This window comes from Cyrtonyx montezumae, unplaced genomic scaffold (assembly GCF_038088225.1).
Source record: "Cyrtonyx montezumae isolate F1298 unplaced genomic scaffold, pur_monq_1.0 scaffold_3, whole genome shotgun sequence".
NCBI classification, from domain to species: Eukaryota; Metazoa; Chordata; class Aves; order Galliformes; family Odontophoridae; genus Cyrtonyx; species Cyrtonyx montezumae.
Window position 1 is genome coordinate 44,266,639 of NW_027072034.1, and position 27,349 is coordinate 44,293,987.

A 27,349-nucleotide genomic window follows, 5' to 3' on the forward strand; every position below is an offset into this window, starting at 1 on the left:
TCCAGTGCTTCAAGAGTGTAGATACTGAGCAGCAGTGTAAACAACTCACTCGTGCATGGTTTGTGCTTACTCTAACCCAGTCATCAATACCCTCCTCACAAGAATGCAGAATGGAAATGCAGCATCCTTCCTGAAATGCTGACTCACTGGGAATGTGGAGCTGGTGATAAATGTTGCAGATCTTCAAACAGAACTTCTCTGTTTTTGCTGCTCTGTTTAGTTGAATTTTCTTCTTTTCTCTCTCTTTTCTCAAATGCAGCTCCTGAAAATAAAACAGTTCTGTCTCGAGCACACCATGTTCCTTTGCTGAAATTGACCTGCTCAGCACAAATACAATTGACTCATTGTATTAGGGAGTACTTTATTGTATATTCTGTCACTTATTTCTCACTTTCCTGTTATTATCAGGTCTTTTGATGACAGGTGGTTTAGAGAAAATAAAAATTACAAATGGTGAAAGTTACATAAAACATCTGGCCAGATCCTCGACAGATATAAATTGTCTTTGTAACATTTGCAGGTGCTGAAGAACAGGCTTTACCAAATCAAAGTGTTCTTTGTTTTCTAATAGGTTTCCGCTACACAGAGAGACTGGAAAAGAGATTTATTTCTTCTGTAGCACCATGCCCTTGATTAACCTCATTTGCAGCAGCTATTTCAATTAAAGAGCTAACACCAACACTGACTTCTAAGCGTTGCTAAGTGTGATACCTGTCTGCTCATGTATCATTTACTTCTCTCAAGCCATTTTCTGTCAGTGCAGAGGCAAGCAAGATGTATGCTGTGGGTGAATTCCATATCATCATTAGCAGAAAATTACACCAAACTGCTGTAAAGTAATTACATTGCTGAGAGGTGAGCCGGGAGGAAGTCAGTGATTAAATACGTGCCACCGGTGCTAGCCCACACCACACAGTGTTTTGCTCAGAGGCTTTCAATCTATTTTCCAATTGCTGGCCAGTGCCACAAGCTGAATCACAGCTTCACTCAGGCCATGGAAGTATGCTCAGCCCTTTGTCATACTGCATGAGTTTTATTCCGGTCTCATGCAGCAGAATACAGAACAACGGTAGTTTTCATACAATAGCTTGGGGTTGTTCTTGCACCACTGAGCTCTTCATACTGAAATCTTTCACAGACTCTTGCACAGGTGCTGCTGCTAGGGCAATCCATTGTGGTCACACTGCAGTGTAGCTATCTGTCATATAAAGAATGTTAAGAGTGCAAAGGTTTAGAAATGATGTGATCAGAATTACCTACATAAAACTCTCACTGAGTGAGAGACCTCGGAGCAAGGACTGAGGAAGCAATAATAAGACTGTACTCTGTATCTTCCCTCCAAATAATCTTAAACAATGGTAAACTTAACCTTTGACATGCCTGTGAGAAATATGTCTCCATGTAGTTGAAGGCAATTTGAAGCAATGAGATGTTATCGTCAATAACTGAGAAGTGAGCAGTGCACCCTCCAGAACATGGAGGAGTCACATTCTTTGTCCAGAGGGGCCCACCACTAGGACACAAAAGAAGACCAAGTGAGGCAAACACTGGTGGGACCACAGTTTTATTTCAAATTTTGCACTCCTCTCCCTCACCCTCACCCAGCTGCACACTCCACTTGCTCAGTCTCCCTGCTTCACCCTGCTGTTTCCCCATCCCCCTCCCCATTCTGCTCATCCCATTTCCAAGAGCCAGAGCCAAGACAAATGGACAGCCAAAGATGCCCAATATAGCCAAAATGGTAATGAATTTGTACCTGAGGGCATGAGAAGCCTCCTTAACTTACAGGACACTGGAGGGTCCTTTACAAAGAGCTTTTATCCCGATTTAACCTGTTTCTATGGGTGAAGGATCCAAAATGCACATAATAAGCAAATGAATTTTCTAATAGTACCTCCAAACATGCCACTGAAAATGGGATGCTAGTGGTCAGAACCTACCTCTAGTGGTGAGGTTGTTGACCACAGATACCATTTGTTGACCACAGATACCCTATTTTACTTCAACACATTTACATCCTCTGTCTGCCATTACCCACACAAGAAACTCTACTCAGGCCTAGTTTTTCTCAAATCAGCAAGAAATGTATCACTGGGTTAAACAGGGAGAGGATTAAGGCACAGATAGCTTAGTCTGTATGTATGGCTGATGGCAAAGTAATCCAGCAATGCAGCTTAGTTCCTGGTATCATTTGGCGCCCTCAGCTTCCAGCCACATACATAGGAAACCCAGGTCTGAATGCTCTCTGCCTACTTACCTCAGCCAGGCAGGATGCATGAAAAACAGCAGCTGGTGTTTCAAGAGCTGAACCTTTTCAGAAGCTATCCTCCAGCCATGTGAAGATTTCAGCTGCGTTCACTATATCACTTTGAAATCTGCTTTAGATTTTTATTTGGAAATGTAGGAAAAATTTTTCACGCAACTGCAATATGCTCTCAGAAAGTTAATGGGAGCTGGGCCACTAGCCACAGGAGAAGGCACCTTTAGAAAATCTCCCTTTTCTTTTGACCTTTAATTAAAAAAAAAAATAAGGATTTCACAATTTTTAATTTCCAGGTCATGTAATTTTTGACTTTGTTATGTGAAAAACAGGTTTAGTACCAAATCTTTGCTACTTCTTAATGCTATAGACAGCCCAGCCACTTTTTAACCTGCTCTTATAGAGGCTATGAGAGCTTTTTTCCTCCAGATAAACTAAAACATTCATGCACTGATCATTATTCCATCCAAAAGCATACAGTGTATCAGCAAACAGAAGTCAACTTACAGAGAAAACTTCTGCATATGGCTTAAAAGGAAGCCCAGATAGAATTGACAATGATAGATGAAATCCCCTGTAACAGGAATAATGCAGTTTCACATTTATATCAGGGAAAAACAACAATAGACATTTAAATAATCATTTAAAATTAAATGCCTGACACAAGGCAGGTTTCAGCTCTGCTCCGTCACACATCTTTCTGAAATCTTCAATGACTATAATGTGAGGTCTCATTTGCTTTGCTCATGGACAAAAACGCTGTAATGGAAGCTCCAGTGTATGTGTTATCAGTATAAGGTTCTCTCTAGGGAAATTAAGTGAAAGGACATTTTTCTTGACTTCATGTTTGACATTCAGGAGTAGTGACGAGATAAGGTAGGCACAGGAGTCTTTCAAAAGAGCACCAGATAGCAGTGGCAGCATTTCATAAGGACGTGAACCGTTCATCATCTGCTGCAAAGACTCCATTAACGTGGCCTGCTTTTAAATCCAGTGCTTCGCAAGGAATCCCATTGTCCATTGTTATTGTCACTTCGCCTTTCTCTTCTAAATTTTCTCTCTCTGTTGACTCTTTATTCTTTCTAAAAACAAGGAAGAGAAAATTGTCTTATTCTACTGACCTGCAGCACTCCACAGAGATTTCACAGAGAGAAAACTGCACTCTTAGTCAGAAGTTCACTGTAGGTTATATACTGAAAGGCATAATCTGTTGCAGAGTCTTCCCAGAATCACTTGCTCTTATACTGACTTTAGCCGCATTAACTCACAACCACCTACAAGTGCAAAAGCAGGCAGCCACACTCACAGCCTCTTTGCTGTTATAAATGCACCAGTGAAGGTGGGAGGCTTTCCTTTCCTGGGGCTGGAAACTCGGTTTTAGTGGTTTAAGGTCAGGATTGGGAATCAGAAAACCTGGAGTAAAACTGTTATAAGCATGTTGTACATATCATTTTGGCTCCTTGTTCTGCTAAATAACAGGAGAGTACAGTAGGAAAAGTTGGTGTAGGAGAAAAATGAAAAAAAGCTCTTAATCCCTTTTTCCTTGAAGTCATAAAGGAATGCCCTATACATCTAGTCTGTTCCATATGTCATAGATTTCACCCAATTGATTTGGATAAATTAAGATATACTTTTTAGAAACAAAGATCAGCTTTTTACTAAAGCCTCCAGTGATGGAGGCACCTTCAGGCTCCTTGATCTTCTCCAGAAGTCAGGCACTCTTAGCACTGTAAATATGCACTCCTAGTTCTAACTTCATTAATAGCCACCTTCCAACTCAGAATCTTATTATACTTCTGTTTTCTGGATTAAACAATTGCATTGCTTTCATTTTTCCAGGCCACAGTTCTCACAAAAACCATATTAAAATAATAAATAAAATTATCTGAAATGAAAGCCACACGAAGGCATTATACAGAAGTATCAGTCAACATGTCACAGTGTTCCTTTAATTCTAGATTTATTCTAACCTTCAGATCTACTATGGAAAAATGTTCTGTACTTTACAGCCTGCAGCATCAGCGGTTTCAGAGGATAAGAAACTCAAAGGTCAGCTCTACCGCTTCTTCCTATCCTGCAAAACATACTGTAACAATCTGACTCAGGACAATCATAACAACCTGACTCAGTATAATTGCTAATAACAGTGGTATTAAGAATAATAAAATTTTATTGGCCTTTGGGAAATTCTTGGCATTACAAGCCTGCTAAAAATAAACTGTAAGAGTAGTGGTGGAAGCCTCTGTCCTCTGTCAGATGATGAAAGGAGAGTTCTTCAACAGAAAAAGAGTGGGCAAGGAACATAGAGATAATACTAAGGCAGAGATTTGAAAGAAAAAAGAAGAGCAGATGTGTGGAACTTGTTGCTGTAGAAATTCAGAGAACTTAAAAATTGCTGAGTTCAAGGGAAGACTCAACAAGTCAAGGGAAATGAAAACATTATGGGCTATTCAAGGCATATATATATAAAATCCAGCTCAGGAAGGCCTTCAACTGCAAAATATGTGCATGGAGAGTAATAGGGGGAAGCATTTGTGTGCTCACCCTAGTTTTACTCTTCCCAAGGCAAATATGTATGGTCCCTGCTGAAAATGGGAAGTAGGGGGTAGGGGTATACCTCAGTCTAACCCAGCATAGTAAAGGAGAAAGAGTAGAGTAGAATAGAATAGTTGGAAGGGACCTACAAAGATCATAGATTTCAACTGCCTGACCACTTTGGGACTGACCCAAAATATAGTCCTGCTTCGGATGTGTGCCAAATGCTTTTGTAGAGAGAGAGATGTCATATTGCAGCTGTTAAAGGAGAGCAAACATAAAGTTGGGAGATAGTGTATCTGATCTAACTCACTGTAAAGCCAACGGCTATAATCACATGGAACTCTGCTAATGACTTCAAGCTGCAAGTTGCTGGGGTCTGGATTTTCACGTCGGCAGTGATGCACAGTGAAAACCTAATTAAAATCTTCCAGTTCAAGAAATGACGCACAAGTCTAACTCATTACTGATACTCCGAGGTCTATCATGTGCTTCCTTGCTACTTGACTATGAGCAGGCTGCAGTGCATCCCTTTGTGCTTATTTGAATTGAGGTATTTAACTGATATTTCAAAGGCCAGTAAAGACAAAATGCCAGATTTACAACAAATCAACACTGTTCTTCAGGCCAGATTTCCAATAGCAGCTTACTAGGCAACATAGCTGTCAGCTCTGGTCAGGTTTCCAGGAAAACTCATCAACAATATGCTGAAGACTTTTCACAACTTATCACATACTTTGGTACCTGAAGAAGAGATGAGCACTTTTGAAATTCTCTTCTATCAAAAAGTCATATAGACCAGACCATCTCTTTTAAGTCCTGTATTTCCAAGAGTAGAAAGAACAAATACGTACTTGTTTTGCCCTCTTACTCCCTCAGCTCTGCCTGTAGATGCCATTGATTTGAAAGGAGTGTTAGAAATCAATCATGGATTACTCTGCCTAGAGGAAGGACTATGCATAAAGACAAGAGTAGGGAAACAGGGGAGTGAAAGGAGTGTAACAGAACTGTTCAAGCTCAGTTGAGCTACATTGAAAACAGAAAGGGAAAATGCTGTCTTTCAGCCTGATATAACGCACAAAGGATTATTTTAGCCAGAAAAAAATCATGGCTATCTAATGTAATTATTTATATTATACTCGTGAAATGTTCAAAGACCTCCTTTGAGCTAGACACTGCACAGTCACACAGCCACGATACTACACAGGCACACAGAGGGTGGGTATGGGCTTCAGGAAGAAACATTATCCTCCAGTTTTACAGACAAGGTTACCCAGATTCAGGGGATGAAATAACTGAGGCCATGCAACATGGAAGGCTGCAACAGGAATTAAAATATACATAGATCTCAAGTACTTGTCCACACTCTTTCTGCAACAGCATTTCTCATCTACTGTTTGTTGAATTTTCATTTTGATAACAGAAAGGTTATTCACAAATTCATGGAGCTCTTCCAAATGCAAAATATAATTGAAAGGACTCAGCCTACATATCTCTTTCTGAGCACTACTTATCCCTCACAAGAAGCACTGTTCTTCTGAAATCTTTTTTCAGAAAACATTGTTTTTCAGGATGATAATGAGGCAGAAAGGAAAAATCTCAGCAGCATGTTGTTTTTCACATGTAACTCCTTTGCCCTGATATATCTGGGGATACAGTCTGCAATGCATTCAATAATTTTAGTACCATCTAGTTTTCTTTAAAAGAAAAACAAAATTGGCTGAGGGAGCTAGGACTGTTTAGTCTGGAGAAGAGAAGGCTCGGGGGAGACCTCATTGCACTCTACAACTTCCTGAAGTGAGGTTCTGATGAGGAGGGGTTTGGCCTCTTCTCCCAGGCAACAAACAAGACCCAAGGAAATGGCCACAAGTTGTATCAGAGGAGGTTTTTTTTAATGTTGCATTAATCTGACCTTCATGGCAGCCTAAGACATGGTAGATGACTGTTCACTCAGTAGAGAAGTAGCTCAACTACTACTCACTCCCAAAGCAGGATCTCAGTTCAGGTGAGAAATTTCCACTCCTTATTCACAGATCTTATCCAACAGAGATGAAAGTATCAAAATATCACCTAATGACCTCTGGCCTGCTCCAACCTGCTCACAACAGGTTGGATTCACATTCACAAAAGGCATGAATGACTTTTTCCGTTTTGCCAGCACTCTCACAGGGCAGAAACTGAAAAGAAAATAATGAGTCACTCTTTCCTACTCTATGGCCAAACAGCAAACGCTTAGGCTCACAGTGAGATTTGGTCATGCACCTGTGAAGGTTCCTTAGGCTCATCAGTGAGTGGTAGCTGAAATGATGCTTCATTTCACTGTGTAGGCTTTCCTCAGCCATACCTCAATCATTATTGTGTCTTCTACTTAGACTTCTCAAACTGCAGCAGCATTACGTTAGCCCTGCCAGGTTTTGACACTACAGCCTCGGAAAGGGCACAGTCACTGACAGCCTGCTTTCCTTTGGTAGCTATTTTGCTAGTCTGTGAGAAGAGATTCACCTACACTAAGTCATTCACAGTCGACACTAAGAAACACGACAGCAAAAGTCTTTGAAAAGCTACTGTCTCTACTTAGATGGCTGCTAGGATCAGGTTTTTATCCTCCTTGTTTTCTCAGTACACTCCAGCACTACTTAGGAATCTAGTTCACAGCTAATAACATTTAAACCTTACCCTCAGCAAAGAGCACAAGGGCTTCTTACCTATGGATGGAGCAGGGATACAGCTATAATTCTTCTGAGGTAGATTAGAAAAGCAAAACCAGCAACCCTGACTTAACTTGCCAGTGTGCAGTTAAACCAGAAGAAGAAAGCTAAGCTGCTTACTTCTTGCGTTGCTGAATCCCTGCAACAATGAGGAAAACTATTCCAGCCACAATGAGAGAAAGAACAACACCAAATACAATAAGCCAGACAGGTGTGGAGGGCTCAAGAGGAGGTGATAAAGTTGTGGATATCTTCAGGAACTGCAGTGTTTTGTCACTCAGTAGGAAGGCGCTGTTGATTCTGTTCCGGTTCATCCTTCATAGAAACACAAAAAAACATCACATCTCTTTACAAAGATATTTTATAAATAAAAAAGATAGAAGAAAAAAAAATCATGTACGTGCTGCAAGTCTGGCAGGGTTAAATTTAATCTAACATGATGTTGGTGGGATTGCATAGGCCTTCACTCTAGCATAGATCCTCAGTAATCCACAGACACTCACAAATGCATACAGGGTTTTGAACATCATGCTGGCATATGTATTTATCTGAAAAACTGGAAAACACTGATAAGATCTGAAATAAAGTTTGTTTCTGGTTTGGACCACATATTGAAGATGGTAATCTGTTAATGGTGACTGTGATGTCTTGTTCATACAGCATTCCACAATTGCATGGCACTGGCAGATCCACCCTGCAATGCTCAGAGGATTTTATCAGTGCCGCCACTTAGTTCCTCAGACTGAACCATCCTGAATGTTATGAGCATGTATATCTGCTCTTGCTTTTGGAGATTTTCTAAGATCCATGAGGCACTGATCATGATTTAGTCCAGAAGAATCCATCCTGATGGCCAAAATGTCCTTCCCTATAGGATGTACCTAAATGGATCTTGCACACTCTTTTCCATTATGAGAAACTGTAAACTTGAGAAATACAGTTTTTCAAATGAGTAGTACAACTGCTACCCTTGAATGGATATCTTCACCCACATTCACTACTTTGAAGCATTTGCAGTAACTTCTGGATCTGAATCTAAGCAGCCTTGAAATGCTTTAGCAATATCTTTCATTAACTTTTCCAAAATGCTTCAAAGTTTTGATAAAATATATTACATATATTGGTCTTGAGAGATTTTGATTGCAGTTATAAAATTCACCCTTTTGTGTATACAATTCAATTAATTTATTGCAGAGCGAGTACTTCCTGAGAAATATTCCCCATAAGACATATGGGGAACAAAGGTAAGATTCTTGCAAATTCCCTTCTTGGAAATCATAACGTTGACTATCTTTTAAGCAGGAAGTTCTTACCCTTAAAAGAAAGCTAGCACTCCTGGAGAGGACTGAAAGCCATGGCATATTATAAGACTCATTATAAGGTAAGCTGCCTGTGATTTAAAGAGATTTTCAACCTTATTAATATAAATGATTCATTGTGAACAGCTGAAGTAAGCATTATTAACCCTCATGTAATGGCCGGAGTTAGAGAATTATGTGCTGAAACACATTTGGGTAACTACAGGTGCAGACTGTTTGTATATTCATAAATATCTCATGTATATTTATGCAAGATCTTGGGACTCATACAGAGCTCTGAGAAGGTTGCTTTCCTCTTTGTTCTTTGTTTCTGAAAGAAACTCATAAAACAAAATCCTGGTCTATGGGTAGCATTCTTATATGATACTGTAGTATAAAGAATTAGAATAATGGTTTAGCATGGAAGCTTGCAATCAGAAGCAATAGAATAAAAAATGCAGCTTTATAGACTCTTTAATTTCTTCTTTCTAAATTAGACAGGAAGTATTTTTGTTTTGTTTTGTTTTTTTAAATAGCATTTTATGGGATGAAAGACCACAGTTAAAAAAACAAACAGGCTATAATAGCATCCAATTTCTCCAGCAAACAGGGCACATAAAAGACTTAAATAAATCAGCTTATGCTTCTGAATGATCAAGGAATAACAGAAATTCATAAAAAGCCCTGCATTCCAACATTCTTAGAGAGCTTCAGTGAATAAATAATCTGCTTCCTCTACTAATGCTATGAAGCTATTGTTTGGTGTCTCTGTAGGAAACAGTTTAATCTACTCATAAGCTTAAAAGTTAATCTTTCCAAAAGAATGCATACTCATTCATCAGGAATTAGGCATTACACCTTCATAGAGGTAACATGAATTTTCAAGACAAAGTACAGAATGTCTAAAAACAGGTCTGTTTTCTACTTCGTGCTTGACAAAGATATGTGAGTTATGCTGCTTGTGGAAGTCATCCCCATAAGCCCCTTCTGTAGCTTTGACAGACCACTGGAGTCAGATTACCTCTTTTTCCCTCTTCAGCTCTATGCTCTCGTCTTTATTGGCGAGAAAATGCAATATTGAATAGAAAGTGAACTGATTTGTATAACATGGTATTTTGTACAAGTAATACTCAGCTACTATAGTGACTGGCATTCCAAAAAATGCTGGTATGACAGCAATGTGAGTATAAGACTATTTAAGCCAATCTGGGACACAGCCAGCTCTTTCCATGAATAGCCCTTCTCATGCAAACATTTATTTCTACATCAAATCTGAAAACTTGTACTTGACAAGCACTAAAGGGAGCCTGTGGTCACTAGCCTTGGTATAGAGGCTCACATGGCATGTGGTGAACATGAAATAACATTAATCCAATCCAAAAAAGCTGGAGTTCTGACATCTAAGGAAGAAGGCTCTCTCTCTGGGAAGTGTAGCAACTGGATGATAGCAGTGTTTCTGCTATGCACGTGCCCAAAAAATTACAGCCCCAGCTTCAGGAAGGGGCTAGCTTTGACCTGAAGCTCCAATATTAAAACACTTTCCAAAGTAACAATCTCAGTGCTCACATACATTGAATTCCATAGAACTGTTATAAATCACGCTAATCATGCATGCTTGAAAGAGTACTAACCCCTTGGAGTTTTAACAAGTTAGATTAGATTGTCCCTAAAGAGGCAGAGTGCTCATTCGTGGCCAGAGAAAAATCATCCTCAGTCAGCAGGGAAGGAGGGGCTGCAGGAGTAGCAACTGTACCTGATGGCTGCTTCTACCTCACTTCCCGGAACAGTTGTTGTGTTTTTGGAGGAATCAGTGACCACAAACCAAAATGACACCCGATCCGTCACATTGCAGAGCAGCACGTTGGAAATTCTGCAGATGGTTGAAACAGAAATTATTGAAATATTTAGTAGCTCTCTAAAGGGGGGAAAGATCATTGAAAAAAGATAACCATTCATGGTGAAGAAATATCACCCACAGCATTTCTCATTTCTCAATACGATTGAAAAAAATTAAGCTTATTGAGACCAAACGTGGTTCTTCAAATGATTTCTGAATCTAATACAAATCTGACTGGTCTTGGACATGCACTTAGTGTAATAAAATGGAAAAAAAACATTTGGATCTTAATCATCTGGGCTGTGAAAAAGGCTGTTGGGCAAATGCACTGATAAAGTAAGTTTGTTATTTGTCAACTAAGGAGCTAGACATGGTTGATGTCCTATACAATTTTTAAGTGAGTGCAGTCCTCCTGTAGGAGACACTTTCATAGAGGAGAGGAAACCAACAGGGAAGAAAGAACAAAGAAATCAACATTATTCTCTTTGACATCCTTCTGCACTGTCAGGCACAAAGTGGAGTCAACAGGCTAAATATAAACATCATACTGGCACTGGCCTGTGCCCCCTGGTTTGTGCTATAACATATTAATCTCAAAATATTAATGTTTCAAAAGAAGATTGCTTAGTTTTATGTGAAGTTAAAAACAGAAGGCCACAGGCAGGAAGCTTCTCATGGCATACTATATAAAAAGTGAGTGGAATATCTTTAAAATGTGTGGTTTTTTTTTTAAATCCTATAAACTTGTAATCTACCACTAATGCTAGTGAAAAATGAAAATATAATTAGAAATACCTCACAGAATCATTGTATTTAGACTAAATAACTGAAGACTACTACATGTATAATATAAATAAATAGTGACTGAGGATAGATGGTGCCCTTGAGTCCTTCTGTCTGTTTCAGTTTCATTCATACAACTAGCAAACCAGTCAAACCAGTGTGATACACAGCAGCTGCCATAAAGACACTGTTTACAGCATGGCAAGGAATATAATACGCATCTCAAAAGGGTATCCAAAGTGTTATGAATTGAAAAACAGAAACCTAGAGCAATAACAATAAAAAAAACCAACAACAACAACAAAAAAATATTCTATATCATTACTAAATAACCCAAAGACTGGCTCAGAATTCAGATTTACTGGCCATATCCAAGTAATGAGCAGATATTCCAGGGAGCAGCCCAAACTTTGTTCCCCTTCGCCTACCAAGTTGCCCCGCCTTGTTATCTTCTAAATAACTACAGGGATGTTTTTAATGCCCAATACCATAATGGATTTCAATGCAATGTTTGACTTGTCCATCGCCAAAATGCAAGTTTTAACATTTCATTTCCACCTTCTGAGACTTCCTGAGGTGACAAATCACCTACTGCAAGCAGTGACCTGCCACAGAGCTCTGTTGTGTAGTGCCATCTGCTGGCTAATTACAAACTTAATTAAATGACGGCTAACAGGACCTCAGCGACGGCTTGAAGAGCAGAAAGCACGAAGCAGGAAAGAATGTAAGGCAGAAAATATTACGCATAGATGCATAGCCTTCACTCAGAATTAAAAAAAAAAAAAAGCAACGAGATAGCTGTTAAGGCAGGACAGTCATTGGCTTGCTCAAAGTAGTTCACTCTTGTTTTGTGGAAATGATTTACTTACTGCTACAAGCTTTTTTGGGTGGTTGTTCAGGTGCCAGCGTATTTGGGAAGGGAAACCTTTCATTTACAGGAAAGGTATATATTCCACAGAGACATCCAATAAAATGGAAAGCAATGATTTTGCAGAGCTGAAATACCCACTTTTACCTCTCTGGAACATCAATTTTGCAAATACAGATAATTTTCCCGGATAAAAGAGGAAAGCCATCCTCTGGGATTTTAAAAGATGTTTGCATCAGTTTTCTGGCAACAGCCAGAAGATAAAAGTAGATTTATTCCTCACAAAATAAAAGCAAAGCACAAAATTTACAGGAGAGGGGAAAAAGAGTCTACTTTTGGCTGGTGGCTGACAAACTCTTGCTGACTTCACAGAATATCTAAAATTGTATCTGTGGAGGAAGTTTTCCATCAGGAGAATTTATAACTGTAGGACCTAAAGCTTCACAGTGCCGCAGTTCTTAATGCTGGAATTCCTGTGGTGCGCTCAAGAAGTGGGCCAAGTAGAAAATAGGGGTTCGTATTCCTCTGTAAGTGTTCTCAAAATGTGGTGAGCAAGCCGAGCTCATTCCCTCAATAGAAAGATACATTTGGTGTATAAGGTGTGGCTGAACATGCTATAGCTCTTAGACCCAAAGGGACTCTTCAGAATGAGGTAATCTCTATAGCTTTCTGTATGACAGAGCAGGTGCTTATCACTGGGGCAGTTTCTCTGGCACCAAAAGGAGCAGAACTGAGCAGCAAGGCTCATGCTAAGATATGGAAATTTCGCCTCCTTTCTGTGAGGAGAGGGCAGGAAACCCTGAAGAATCCTCAACTTGAAACACCCATCATTGATCCTCATGGAGATTTAGATTACTTAGGGATAAGGAGAGCTGCCAGAGACTCAAAGGGCACTGGGTACATATGACAGTCATTAGCTGGTGATGAAGCACTAGCCCTGAGACCCTGGTGTATACCTCTGGCTCTCAGAAAATGCCAAGCCTCTTCCCACCCAGTGCTGCACATCTGCTCTCTCAGATGCACCTTTATTTTCTTCCTTGTTGGGACCAGCAGCCATGAGCTCACCTTGACACAACAGCTTTATCTCTATAAGTTTATTTTATCCTGAGTGGTCAGAATATTAGAATATAATGGTCAGAATATAAGTACCAAGAATACCTATATTAAGAGGGCAGATAACACTGATGAACTTCTGGTCACTCCATGATTAAAACTGCAGCTTTCTTACATACAAACTGGGAGAAGATGTACAAAAGCATATCATTTAAATGTGAGTGATCACATTCTTTCTACTCTAAAGATTAACGAGTTTCAGACTCAAAAGAGATGCATATTATTTCAAATGAGTCACAGATTAGAGAAAGAAGAGTTACCAACAGGCTGTGGACAATCAAGTTTTAACATTGACAGATCAAAGGTTGGCTTAGGTAGGTCCTGAATGCATGTATTGAGAGTGAATCAAAAGGTCAGAGAACAAGAAATAAAGGATCCATATTTCTCAACTGCAAAATAAACTTTTATTTTATCTGCATTAATAATTACTGAGTGATTCAATGGATTGTGTCTTCTTCCTGTTTCACACAACCTTGACAATTCATCAGACCTTTCAAACATTAAACATAGGTCCATGATTTATTAAAGCTTAGTTTAGAAATTAACTTTAGAGAAACTGAGATACAGCGTGCATGATGCTTTTACATCTCATGAAGAAATTTTGCTGGTATTTACCTGTACAAATGTCTGTAACCTAAACACAGTTCCCCTATTAGATTAAAAACTCCACTTAACCAGCAGTGTAGCAGAAAAACTGGTTTGTGACCAAAGGTTTGTGATTTCCCTTGGTGTAAAGCATAGCAAGATTCTTTGGGATCAAGGCTGAGTAGACTCTGGGATTTACCTGCCTTGTGACTATGAGGGGTACTTTCCTCTTCTCTAACCCACTCCTGCTTCTCTCTTCACCATCCTTCCAGCTCCTGCCACTGTTCATACCAGTAATGTGAGAGCGCTGCTGCTCCACTGCGCTCCACAAGCTGCTATTCATTTGCGAATGGCGAGTGCTCCCACACTGCAATTGCCACTGCAAAGGGGTTGGAGATAGACCATGCTCCTTTCTCTGTACCCAGATGCTTCTTGCCAGCCACCATGCTGGGAAAGAGATTTCAGTAATGGAAACAACTGTTATTTGGAGTATAGTGGGAGGTCAACAAGCTCTCTGACACAGAAGGGAGACTCTGAGGTCTCTTGAGTTCTGGGAGAAACCCATGAAAATCTTCAGACTGCTGCCTAATAAGCTTTAGAAGATACCAGAGCAGCATAGCAGTACTTTAGCTGCCTACACATGACCCTGAGGGTATCTAGAAGTCCCAGAAAAGCTATCAGTTTTACCTTCGAGAAACACCCTTGCAAATTATATCCCTTGAAGAAGTCCTGTACTGTGTTAGAAGCACGAAAAGAAGCCCATACCTAACTTGTTGCAAATACTGTACTAACTTCTTCTGTGAAAAATTTAGCAGCAGGAAATTGCTGATGCATGCAGGCTTACCTCCAAAACAGAGTAAGACTGCCATTATCACAGTTGTCCATAGGAAAATTTGTCTTGGGAGGAGCTAAGTGAGCGTAAGTGTTGTGACATCCCAGAGCAGATAAATAAAACATCCATTAAAATTTTAACTCCTGTCATTTGACTTTTTCCCATTCCTACACCAAACTTATTAAAATTAGTTGACTCTGCAGACAGCTGTAATACTTGAAGAGGGTAAAGTTCAGCAGCATCTGACACAGGATTTTGCCATGTAAAAGCATCATAGCTTTGAAGGAGGAGGAACAGAATAATAATTATAGAAGGGGGACCTGGGACTAAAATGAATATATAAAGCAAGCTTTTATGGATCAGAGATTGAATGAAAACACTCCTGAAAACCTTGAAAAAAAGCCAAAACCTCTGCATGATCACCTTTAATTAGCTGGTATCTTGAACTCCTTTTGCAGGTGTGTGGTGGGAACATACTTGACTATTTCTGTTAATTTTGATCTAATGGCTCCTTGCTCTAATGAGACACCTTCCAAGGAATACAAATAAAACAGCAAGGAACCAAACACTTCTGTGACATGGAGCAGGGAGAGCATTTTCTATTTAAGAGAAAATGCAGCAGCCACAGTAATCATCATATGACTAAAAATAACTAATGTCTTTGCAAATATGCAATATGCTTCATCTGATGCAGTGATGGCCTGAAGCAATTTTCTCAGAGAGTAAATTGAAAACCTTATCCTCATTAACCTACCAGAGCCATAAATCTTTCCTTTAAGATTGAAAAACAATGAAAAAATAAGCCTCTAGGAATACACTCACGAGGTTTCTTGTTTAAGAAAGGGAAGAACGTACTGAAGAAACATCCTGCTAAATGGTCTGCTGATCTGGCATCTAATTTCGTAAGTGGCAATGATCAGAAGCCTGAGAAGAATATTCAATGCCTTAGGGTAGGCTTAATCCCAAAACCAATTAATGGCTGATCTATGTCTGAACTGCAACATATGAAACGTCCTGATGTTAGGTAACTCAGCCACTGTAATATTAGACATGGATATCCCTTAGCAGAACTCAGCACCAGGACAGCTATCCACCTTCCAGCCCTCTGGGTCAGCTCATCCTCAGCACACTGCTGAAGATGAACACCAAGTAAACGTGCACCAAAGCTGCTTATTCAAGGATCTGTACCGCATTGCTCAGCCTTGCTGATGGACCCTTTCTCCTCCTCTCAGTATGGTTAACAGAAGGGATCATGTCTTAAAGTCAGATTCTGAGTAAATTGGCACAGCCCCACTGAGAGCAGCAGTAGGGATACTGGTCCAAAGACTGAACACTGCTTAAGATAGAAAGTGCAAAAATTAACACATAACTGATTGCTGAGGAAATACACTGGCACATTCAGCTTTTAGAAGCTGTAAATAACAATTTCTACACCTCAGTACAGCCAAGGATGGTCTGCTACATGCAGCATTAATAGCTATAATGCAAATCAGAGTAGATGCTTACTGAGTTGTACTCTTGCTGGAGTATCTTCTCATTGCAAAAGCCATCATTGCTTTGAAGAGGTACTCTTCATTTGCATCCCAGGCATACTGCAAAGGAAGATGGAAAATCATCAGTTTCATCTCCAGAGCTGGCAGGACAGATGGGGAAAAAAGAGTCGCTGAACTTGAAATGACATAGAGACCAAGAAAATTAATAAATTCACAGGCTGTTGCTGAAAAAAAATCCTACCTAGTATTCAATGTGCTGAAGCAACTTTTTCTAATGTTTGTCGTAAAATGCAATACAAAGTGAAAAGAACTTTTCCAAAAAATGAATGAACTTGCCGAACTGGAAAAGTAAAACTTCTCACATCAAAGACCATACTTTTTACCAGGATTCTCCCAACACAGATTCATAGATTCACAGATACATTAGGTTGGAAAGGACCTAAAAGATCATCTAGTCCAACCATCCTCCTATCACCATCCCTACCCACTAAGCTACTAAATCAAATCCCTTAGCACCTCATCTAAACGCTTCTTGAACAGCGCTAGGGATGGTGCCTCAACCACCTCTCTAGGCAGGCCATTCCAGTGCCTGACCACTCTTTCAGAGAAAAAATGTTTCCTCAGATCTAATCTAAATCTTCCCTGGCGCAACTTGTGGCCATTCCCTCTCGTCCTGTCATTATTTATCAGGGAGAAGAGGCCCACCCCCTCCTCACCACAACCCCCCTTCAGGAAGTGGTAGAGTGCAATAAGGTCTCCTCTGAGCCTCCTCTTCTCCAGACTAAACAATCCCAGCTCCCTCAGCCGCTCCTCATAAGACTTGTGCTCCAGACCCCTCACCAGTTTTGTTGCCCTTCTCTGAACACGCTCCAGGGCCTCAATGTCCTTCTTGTAGTGAGGGGCCCAAAACTGAACACAGTACTCGAGGTGCGGCCGTACCAGAGCTGAGTACAGGGGGATGATCACCTCCCTGCTCCTGCTGGCTACACTATTTCTAATACAGGCCAGGATGCTGTCGGCCTTCTTGGCCACCTGGGCACACTGCCGGCTCATGTTAAGCCGAGCATCAACCAACACCCCCAGGTCCTTTTCTTCTCTACATTCTTCAAGCCTTCTGCCCCAAGCCTATAGCATTGCATAGGGTTATTGTGGCCAAAGTGCAGGACCCGGCACTTGGTCTTATTGAACCTCATCCCATTGAGCTCAGCCCAGCTATTCAGCCTATCCAAATCCCTCTGAAGGGCCTCCCTACCCTCAAGCAGTTTGACACATCCTCCCAACTTGGTGTCATCTGCAAACTTACTGAGGGTACACTCAATCCCCTCGTCTAGGTCATCAATAAAGATATTAAACAAGATGGGCCCCAGTACCAACCTTTGGGGGACACCACTTGTAACGGGACACCAGCTGGACTTAACTCCATTAACCACTATCCTCTGGGCACGGCCCTCCAGCCAGTTCTCCACCCAGAGAAGAGTGAACCTGTCCACACCACGGGCTGCCAGTTTCCCCAGTAAAATACTGTGGGAGACCGTGTCAAAGGCTTTGCTGAAGTCCAGGTAGACTACATCAACAGCCTTTCCTCATCTACCAGTCTGGTCACCCAGTCATAGAAGGAGATGAGGTTGGACAAGCACGACCTGCCCTTTGTGAACCCATGCTGGCTGGGTCTGATCCCCTGGTTGCCATGCACGTGCTGTGTGATCTTCCTCAAGATCATCTGCTCCATAACTTTCCCTGATACCGAGGTCAGGCTGACAGGCCTGTAGTTCCCCGGGTCTTCCTTATGGCCTTTCTTGAAGATGGGAGTCACATCGGCAAGCCTCCAATCACGTGGGACCTCTCCAGATAACCAGAAATGCTGATAGATGGTAGTTTTGCAGCTTGGCAACCACCTCTGCCAGCTCCCTCAGCACCCTTGGGTGGATCCCATCTGGCCCCATGGACTTGTGGCAGTTCAGATGGAGGAGTAGGTCTCTGTCTCTGCTTGGATCACAGGGGGTGTATTATGCGCTCTGTCCCAGACTTCCAGGTCAGGGTGAAAAGTACCCTGTGGACAACTGCTCTGTCTATTAAAGACAGATGTGAAGAAGGCATTGAGAACCTCAGATGTGAAGAAGGCATTGAGAACCTTTTCCTTATCCTCCGTGGTTACATTCCCTGCCACATCAAGTAAAGGAGAGAAATTCTCCTTAGTTCTTCTCTTGCTGTTAATATATTTGTAAAAGGATTTCCTGTTCTCTTTTACTACAGTAGCCAGTCTAAGTTCGAGCTCGGCTTTTGCATTTCATTTTTCATTTTTGCATGCCTGCAAATCTTGGCAAGTTCTCTGTAGTCTCCCCAAGTAGCCTGTCCCATCTTCCAGAGGACATAGACTCTCTTTTTCTCTCGGAGTCTCAACAAAAGTTCCCGGTTCATCCACACTGGTCTTCTTCTCCTCCGGCTCAACTTGCAGGACTCCGGGACAGCCTGCTCCTGTGCCTTTAAGATTTCCATCTTGAGGAGCATCCAGGCTTCCTGGACCTCTTTACCCCTCAGGAGCGAGTCTCAAGGGACCCTTGCAACAAGCATCCTGAACAGGTCAAAGTCTGCCCTCCGGAAGTCCAAGGTAGCAGTTTTGCTAGTCACCCTCTTGACATCACCAAGAATAGCAAACTCCACAATTTCATGGTCACTCTGCCCAAGACAATCCCCAACCTTCACATCTCCTACTAGTCCTTCTCTGTTAGTGAAGAGCAGGTCTAGCAGGGCACCTCCCCTGGTAGGTTCTTGCACCAGCTGTGTCAGGAAGCAATCTTCCGCACACTCTAGAAATCTCATGGTCTGCTTCCTCTGCGCAGTATTATATTTCCAGCATATATCAGGAAAGTTGAAGTCCCCCATGAGAACAAGTGCTGGCCATCGTGCAACATCTACGAGTTGCTTGTAGAACACCTCATCTATTTCTTCATCCTGACTAGGCAGTCTATAACAGACCCCCACCACGATGTCACCCCTACAGACCATCCCCCTGATCCATAGACACTATCATTTCCAACCTCAAGCTCTTCAACATCAAAACACTCTTTGACATAGAGAGCTATGCCACCACCCTTTCTTCCCTGTCTATCCCTTCTGAAGAGCTTGTAGCCATCAATCTCAGTACTCCAGTCATGGGAGGGGTCCCACCATGTTTCTGTAATAGCCACAAGGACATAGTTAGCCTGCCTCACAATGGCTTCAAGCTCCTCTTGTTTGTTGCCCATGCTGCATGCATTGGTGTAGATGCACTTCAGCTGAGATATCTGCCTCACCCCTTGCTCCAGCACAGTCCCCCTGGGCTCTTTACTGGAGAGCCCTGTTTTATCCCCTTCCCCCGTCACAGCTAGTTTAAAGCTCTCTCGATGAGTCCAGCTAGCTCCTGTGCTAGGATTCATTTCCCCCTTTGAGACAGGTGCATTCAACATAACTGCACCTCTGGCTTTGCCTCTTTTGCTGATGAGCTGCACTGAATGTAAAAATCTATTTTAAGATGTTTACATTCAGTTAATTTGTTACTTTAAGTAAGACCTATTCTTGAAGGCCATTTAGTTCTGCCATTAAATAAAAAATATGATGTTGCATGCAGATTCTGGGAGATGGATGGGAGCACAGGAGGAAAAAAAGATTATGAACTTATTGCTGTGTGCTGTTCTTACAATATGAAGACAGGCTCAACTATGAATTACATCAAATTTTAGGCAAGAGAAAGAAAATAGCATCCTTTCTCCTTCAGTAACAAGTAAAATACAGCCTCCCAAAACTCTTCTCTGTTGTCTCAATGAAAAATCGTGTTGCCATCATTTCATGTTTCTGAGAAAGCTTCACTAGGATCCCCCGGGCTTTCATTCCCCTATGCAATTCTAATGACCAGGAAAAACTTCACCTATCACATTTTTATAACAAGAGCCATGACCATGACGTACTGATTGAATTTCCCCTTTTCAGCGGATTACAAAGATTAATAGTTTCTTGGAATGATATTAGTGGAGGTTCGATGCAGTTTTCTTCAGTCAGTCAGAACACAAATCTAATCTTTAACTTTCAGCATTAAAAAAAATCTGCACTGTAATCATCCAAACCAGAAAACCAACATTGTGTATACTTAACCCTGCTGACAACCTGGGACTACTTTTTTATACTTCATAACACTCAAAAAACAGGAATAGACTAACCAAACGCAACTGAAAATGCCAGATCTTAATTCTGCTTTTTAAATTCTGATTTTGGATGTATGGAGCTGCTGCAGCCTTCCTGGAGAAAGAAGGAGGGATCCCACTTCCAGAGACCATAACACATTTTGCTCTGACCTTCTGAGGACTGGGAACCTGAACAGGGAAGCAGGTAGCTGTTTAAAGGGCAAAAAGTCACACCGATCATATTTAGCATCCCTAATCAGATGATGAAAGGTGAAACAGGTAGAGATACAATCAGACAGGGACCACAGAGCTGAGCAATAGACAGCTAGCATTAAAATCCATAGGCACTTCTGGGAATCATGGTTCTGACTCACCACTCCTGTCTTGTGAAGGAAGAGAGGTAATTACATTTTGATGTGTGCCAGTCTGGTAGCTTAAAATGAAAGCAAAAGAGGGACAGTTTGAATAAAAATATTTAAAAGCTTGTATTTTGATCCCACCTCACTAGTGAAAACATGGCAGTAATGTCAGCAATAGTGTTAAAAGAGACAATGTAGTAGAGGAAGAGATATAGATAAGAGCCATAAAACTATTTACCATAATTTTAAATGCATCTGTATTTAAACAAATGGATGATGGACAGTGATGAAGCACACTCCCTTTCATGTTTACATGGTCTCAAATGCAATGCAGCACTATCAAGTCTATGTACGTGGTATGTTTATGTTTAGTGCACTGCATGTATATAAGAGAAATGCATCACACATCACATGTGCTCACTGTGTTATCTTTGGCCTTTTTGAATTAACCATCTACTGTTAATGCTACCAGTGGCTAGCAGCCACTGTAAAAGCTGCTAGTAAATTTAATACCACCCTCAGAGAGACGCAGTCCCATAGATCAACTTCCTTCTGTTTAGATTTACTCCCACTGCATAGCAAGCAATGTCTCTGCTGTGTACACCCATTTACTACCAAGTCACATGAAAACAGCTAGATACTTAATGTATTTTAGCTGTCATTTCCATTCCACTGTGCCAAGAACAATATTAATACACCAGAACTGGCACTCTCTGACTAAAAGTACAGCTCACCTTGTGCACAAATGAAAAAAATGATGCCTGTCGGTATAAGCATCACACAAAATGCATGCTGTGCATTTAATCACGTGGAAAACTATACTAATCTATTGATTGCACTCCTGAACCAGAGTTATCCTGCCAGTCTTACAGTGAAATAGTCATGGTATCAAGTCTTCTGTTCAAGCTATCATCTAGCTTGAAGTGACTTGTAGATGAATGAAACAGAATTAAATAGCAGAGCATCATTCCAAGGTATCCCAAGCTGGCTCTCTCCTGTTGTGATACTATGACAGATTTATGTACCCTTTTATTTGCTAAAAATAAAAATAAAAAAGCAAAGTTTACCAAATTCTTAGATCAAAATGAATTTCAGTTTGATAGCAGTTTTAGTTTTCAGTTTCAGTCATTTGCAAAGAAGACTGTGATGGCTATGAAAAGGATATATTAGATATTAGCTAGTTAATAAATTCTTCAGAATCTGTGGATAATTTTGTATGGCATCATACCTCATCCAACACATTGTTCTAAAATGTTGTTTAAATTTTAGATCGTCTCATTCTCAGGTCTTATGTATATATTATTAAATGAAATGAACTACTGTCTATCTAACAAAAAAAAAAAAAAAAAAAAAAAAACAACAATGAAAGGCTCCACAGTTATTGATTCTTTTTCTGTAATATAAAGTACCTTTACAACTAATTATTTGTATCATACCCTTCTTGTGATGAAAAACAGTAAGACTATAAATGATCAAACATATCTCCCTTATTTTGCTATAGTTGAAGAACTAAAATCCACTAAAAATAGCACTGCTGGGAACAACTGTTTTTATTATTTCCTAAGGTTTTGAACCAAGATTAAAAAAAAGGAAATAGCAGTTATTGTAAGAAGTTCATTAATGATTTGACATATTTTCAGCCATAGGAATACACAATTTTAATAAATTTTTAAACAATGCAGGCTTGCACGATTTTTTAATTAAAATCTCTTGCCCCAGAGGATTGACTTTAAGATCAATTTCCATAGACAAATACTTTATTATGTATCTGGATTATTTCTTCTAAATTTATCTGGTTTATGAAGTTCCCATCGGAATTAGGTCCCTGCTAATGTTAGTTTAAATTTTCTAGTATTTTAAAGTAGTTTTAGAATGGCTTCTGAGGTCAAAGGGAGATTCTTATAGCTCCAGTCTCTTCTAACACCTAATCTATGTCATTTTAGTTTCCAGGACTACTAATAATCAAGCTCTAGACTTCCCGTGCATAGGACTGCCCAAGATATTTCATATCTAATTTTATGCATAGCCCTGTAACACACTGCAGATTTGTGGCAAGCATTCAAAACTGCAAATGAAATACCATGTTCTTCTGTATGTCATAGCACTTTAGAACACGAAGAACCATTTGGCCACCTAATTTCCAAAACTCTTGTGTATTACAGCCCCCTATTACTCATCCTAGCACTTCTACATTACATGAAAGGACTCCAATTAAGACAAAGCAATTCATTCTTTGTGAGACTAACCTGTGCACCACAGGCAAAGAAAGGGCACTATCCAAAACCTACATTAGTAGGGAATTGATCAGATATGCTTGAATGATCGCTACAGATCATGCTTGCCTGACAGCCTGACATAAAATCCCATTTCATAAAGACCTAATAATCTTTTCCAGCTTATCTTCTCAGGCACACTTGACATTACAACTAGAACTCTCAAGCAGAAATGGTTTTCCCAAAATACAGACCTCGATTTATGCAGTGTCTCTCATGCACGAAGTGCAGCATCTCTACTGTTTTTCCAGGAGTGTGGGCATAAAAAAAGGACTTAGATGAAAAATTATCTTTTCTTAAGAAAAGACAAGCTTTACACTCCAATAAAGGATGTCATTTTAAGGAGCGGGCTAGTCAAATGTCATGACTTGAGAAGCTATTACAATTAATACTTCAGAACAAATGGCTTGTGCTGCCTTCAGAAAATGTACAGTGTATATTAGTTCTATTTTGACAGATATTTAGTTAGGAATAAAATGTCCAAGATACTTTACTTACTGCATTATCTCCCAAAGCTGTTTTGATGCTAAGCCGTACTTTGAAAGCATTCTGTGCATCTGACACAAAGAGAAAAAAGGTAAACATATTTATAGTCAGACAAGATAGGATTTTAGATTATTTACTTCTCTAATTTTTTTTACTAACCACAGCTTCTAAAGCTGCCCTAGCAGGTTAACTGGTTAGGATAACCAGAGCTACAGGCATGAAAAAATGCAGCAGCCCTACAGATTTTCAGTCAGGTTTACCATGACCTCATTAGAATAGGTAAGATCAACATCTGCACTTAATTTGCCAACTCAGAGAAGTGAATGCTCAGAGTTGCCATATTCAAACTTGAGGCAACCAGACAGAATAAAAACATGAGAAACTGACTGCTATGCAGGGATACACTCATAGCTAAATTTCCCTCGGGGGGGGGGGGGGGGGGGGGGGTGGAATCATCAGCTCCAAAACTCACCTGGCTTGCAGAGCTCAGCAGAAGCAACAGAAACTACAGAGAAAGCAAGCAGCAAAACTCCTAACATCCTTCCAGTGTGGAAAAGTTGAGGCTAAAAGAAGTAAGTCTCCAGTGTAAAGCACTCTTAAACTTTCTGTGACCCAGGATTAAAGCATCAGCAGCCCAAGTAAGCAACCAAGCAAAAGGTTTAATTATTAACCCCTGTTATTTTAGATAAACAGGCACTAGAAACAAACGTCTTCTGTTCATTACTTACTACCTTCTTCTGTAGTAAAAAACAAAACAAAACAAAAAAGGCTGTAATAGGTTTTTAACTCTCCTTCTCCCATTTTGGAATAATGCAAAGCATTACACAGTGTTATGTTCCTATTTTCTCCCCAGGCACATGCACCCTGAACATCTCAGCCACCCAACACCAGACCAGCCTGCAGCTCTGGTAGCAGACAGCACACGCTACCCACAGCACATGTGATTCAGTTGCCCCCATGTTGTGCTAACAAAATCAGCTTCTGAGACATTGCTTTGAGCTAAAAATCAGTTATATATACAGAGAATTGCTTTCTTCCTGTTGGAAGATCGCAACAGTAACAACTGGAATATGAGAGTGGGAAACAGAAGGACTGCATAGGGAAGCAGGTATGCATAGTTCATAAAGACATATTCTAGTTTTGTTTATTCAGTATGCTGTGTATATGTACATTCACATACGCATGGCAATATACTCATGATGTATATTACATTTTTAACCATACATTTTCAAAGACAAAGAATATGTGCAGCTAAGAAGGAATTCAGCAACTGAAATGTCTCACAAATACTTGAACGGCCTTTCCTATTCAGACAGCAGGTCAGGATTATTTAATTCCACTCTGCTGTTTTATTTCCCCCTTGTAGCCATTCTGATTAATGGCTAGTTCCTAAATTGAAGACTTCTTCAAAATTACTTTCAGTCAGCCCTTTAGCACTGAGAAGTGTGTCTTGAGACTGCAAACCCAAAGACCTTCACAAGAATCACTACTGGTGAGAACATTTTATGTAACAGTGTGACTGAATTTATGGAAAACAATAATGAGTATTTACTACACAAGGTACTTGGACTTTCAGGTAATTGAGAATTTACTGTTTCACTAATTTAATCTTATTTTTAGAAGTCATTGTTAAAGGTACTGATACCCCATTTTTAAAAGTCATTAAATCAAAGTGATTCCTGGCTGGCTGTTTACTCACTCTAGACAACCAGCTCGGAGTACAAAACTATTGGATTTGTTATCTGCTTAGATGTGCAATCAATGTCTATGAAAACAAAAAAGTGACGTACTCATTTTTAATGATGGCTCAAATTAGCATGCACCTAATGGAGACCGCTAAAAAACATACAGATGATGTGGGAAAGACTATCAGTTTTCTGTGGAATTTGTAAGCTAAAAACACAGCGAGCATTATCATTCCCATGCTAAATTCATTGCTTCAATAAAGAGCGTTTGAACTCCATTGTACCTCTGGGGAACATGGTACATGGGAAAACAGAGGAAAAGCAAAGTACTGTTTTCCCACGAGCAAATGAAAATGATTGCAGTAGGGACTCGTCATCACCTCTCCCCACTGGAAATCAGTCCTTATAAACACATGGAGCCAGTGTCAAAGTACATAGTGGGCACAAAGCACTCAGCAGGAACAGCCTTAGAGCATACGTCTGGATTCCTTGGCCATGGCCACTGACTTCCAGGATGGTGGATTTCACTGATTTGTAACGCTGGCATGTAGCAAGATGGATGATTTTCCAGGTGGTCAGGGGGGAATCAGGGATAGGAGCAATGTGATAAACACCCCAGCTCAGAGCTCACGGGGATATCATTCAGCAATTGATAAGTGAGTAGCAACCTGGATGTGTGCCAGAGGCACCCAACTGCCTGCCCATTTAACACTGCCATAAAAAGCACTGTAACTTTTCAGATTACAAATAGAGTATATTAGCACAATATAGAAGACATACGTTTTGCCACTTGTCATGGTTTTATGACTTTTGGTATTGGTATTCCACATCATAACATCATATAGTGCATTGAGAATTAAAGAGTTAATGCTCTTGTTTTCACTTACAATCCTACATGTACGCATAACTTTCTGCCCAGCCTCTTTTCATCCACATGTAGCACTACTTGAGCATGCCTGAATTTGTTTGCGATTGGTTGATCAGTAAGACACCAGTTTGCTTCAACAAATGACAGTCTACATGCTACAGAGTATGTTTTCAACTCACTATTTTGAAGTTCCTGACTTTCAGTAGCTTCTCTTTTAAAAATAACTTTGCTTTTCCAATCTATTAGTGAGCCACAGGCAACAGCCATGGAGAATCATAGAATCATTAAGGCTGGAAAAGTTCACTAAGATCATCTCGTCCAGCCACCAACCCATCACCCCATTCCCACAGACCATATCCCTCAGTGCTACATCCACACAGTTCTTGAACACTTCCAAGGATAGTGACTCCACCACCTTTCTGTGCAGCCTGTGCCACTGCCTCACTGTTCTTCCTGAGAAACTTTTTTTCCTAATATCCAACCTAATCCTCACCTGGCACAGCTTAAAGCAATTACTCCTAGAATCTTATGCACAATCATCAATTTAGAAGTATCACTGAACTACTGCAAAGAACTATTTCTCTTCTTGTACTCAGCAAATTTGCCTGCCTGGATGAAAATAGCAGTATTCTTTTCTTTTTTTTCAATGCTTGTGACCTCCAGAAGTTCATGTGTAGTCTGTATGTGTATACTTAACAGTGTACTGTAATTTGGGCTCCTAAACAAATGAAGAAAGGACTGAAACTTCAAGGACTATCTGACTTGGTAAAACAAAACCCTCCGTCCTCTCAACCTGATTAGCAATATACTTTTCTGCTTCTTTCAATGTCTTCAAAATGGAAAAGTCCCAGGAAGGTAAAATATTGATAGCCATCATATAAGTTAATTAACAGCTATGGCCAAACTTAGCCTCAGTTTTCAAATTTGACAAATTAACAGTTTTAAACTCTGAGGAAGTTAATCTTTAGTCTTAAATAGTTGTGTTCAACTCTTACGAGGAAAGAGTCAATGTGCTACTGTCAGCATTAGTCACTCATGGAAATCTACCTAGAGAAATGTAGGTCTGGTTGTACAAGAGCTTTGCAGTTCTTTGACTGCAATGCTGTGCATCTGCTGAAGATTTCAGAAGCTGGTGAGATGAGCATCTATAGGAATCCTAAACAAAATGTGATTTTTTGAAATATTTGTGTTTTTTCAAGATGTTCATGG

The 27,349-nt window shown here is 40.2% G+C and overlaps 1 protein-coding gene across 2 annotated transcripts in view; it reads right to left on the reverse strand.

The window, feature by feature from the left end:
• Positions 1-24,154, reverse strand: part of CLTRN (collectrin, amino acid transport regulator) — a 422,295-nt gene extending 398,141 nt beyond the window's left edge. The window contains exons 1-6 of one of the 2 annotated variants that reach the window (XR_010622497.1): positions 24,060-24,154; positions 23,600-23,658; positions 16,326-16,411; positions 10,555-10,671; positions 7,624-7,818; positions 2,510-3,342 (exon numbers count right to left, since the gene is read on the reverse strand). Coding sequence is in view for 1 of the 2 variants with exons in the window: in XM_065741410.1 (XP_065597482.1) it covers positions 3,186-3,342; positions 7,624-7,818; positions 10,555-10,671; positions 16,326-16,411; positions 23,600-23,658; positions 24,060-24,126 (681 nt within the window). In the remaining variant the exon portion in view is untranslated. Of the gene's footprint in view, positions 1-1,997; positions 3,343-7,623; positions 7,819-10,554; positions 10,672-16,325; positions 16,412-23,599; positions 23,659-24,059 lie in introns of those variants that run through there. The other variant, XM_065741410.1, reaches the window with a different exon arrangement.
• Between the last annotated feature and the right edge of the window lie 3,195 nt (positions 24,155-27,349).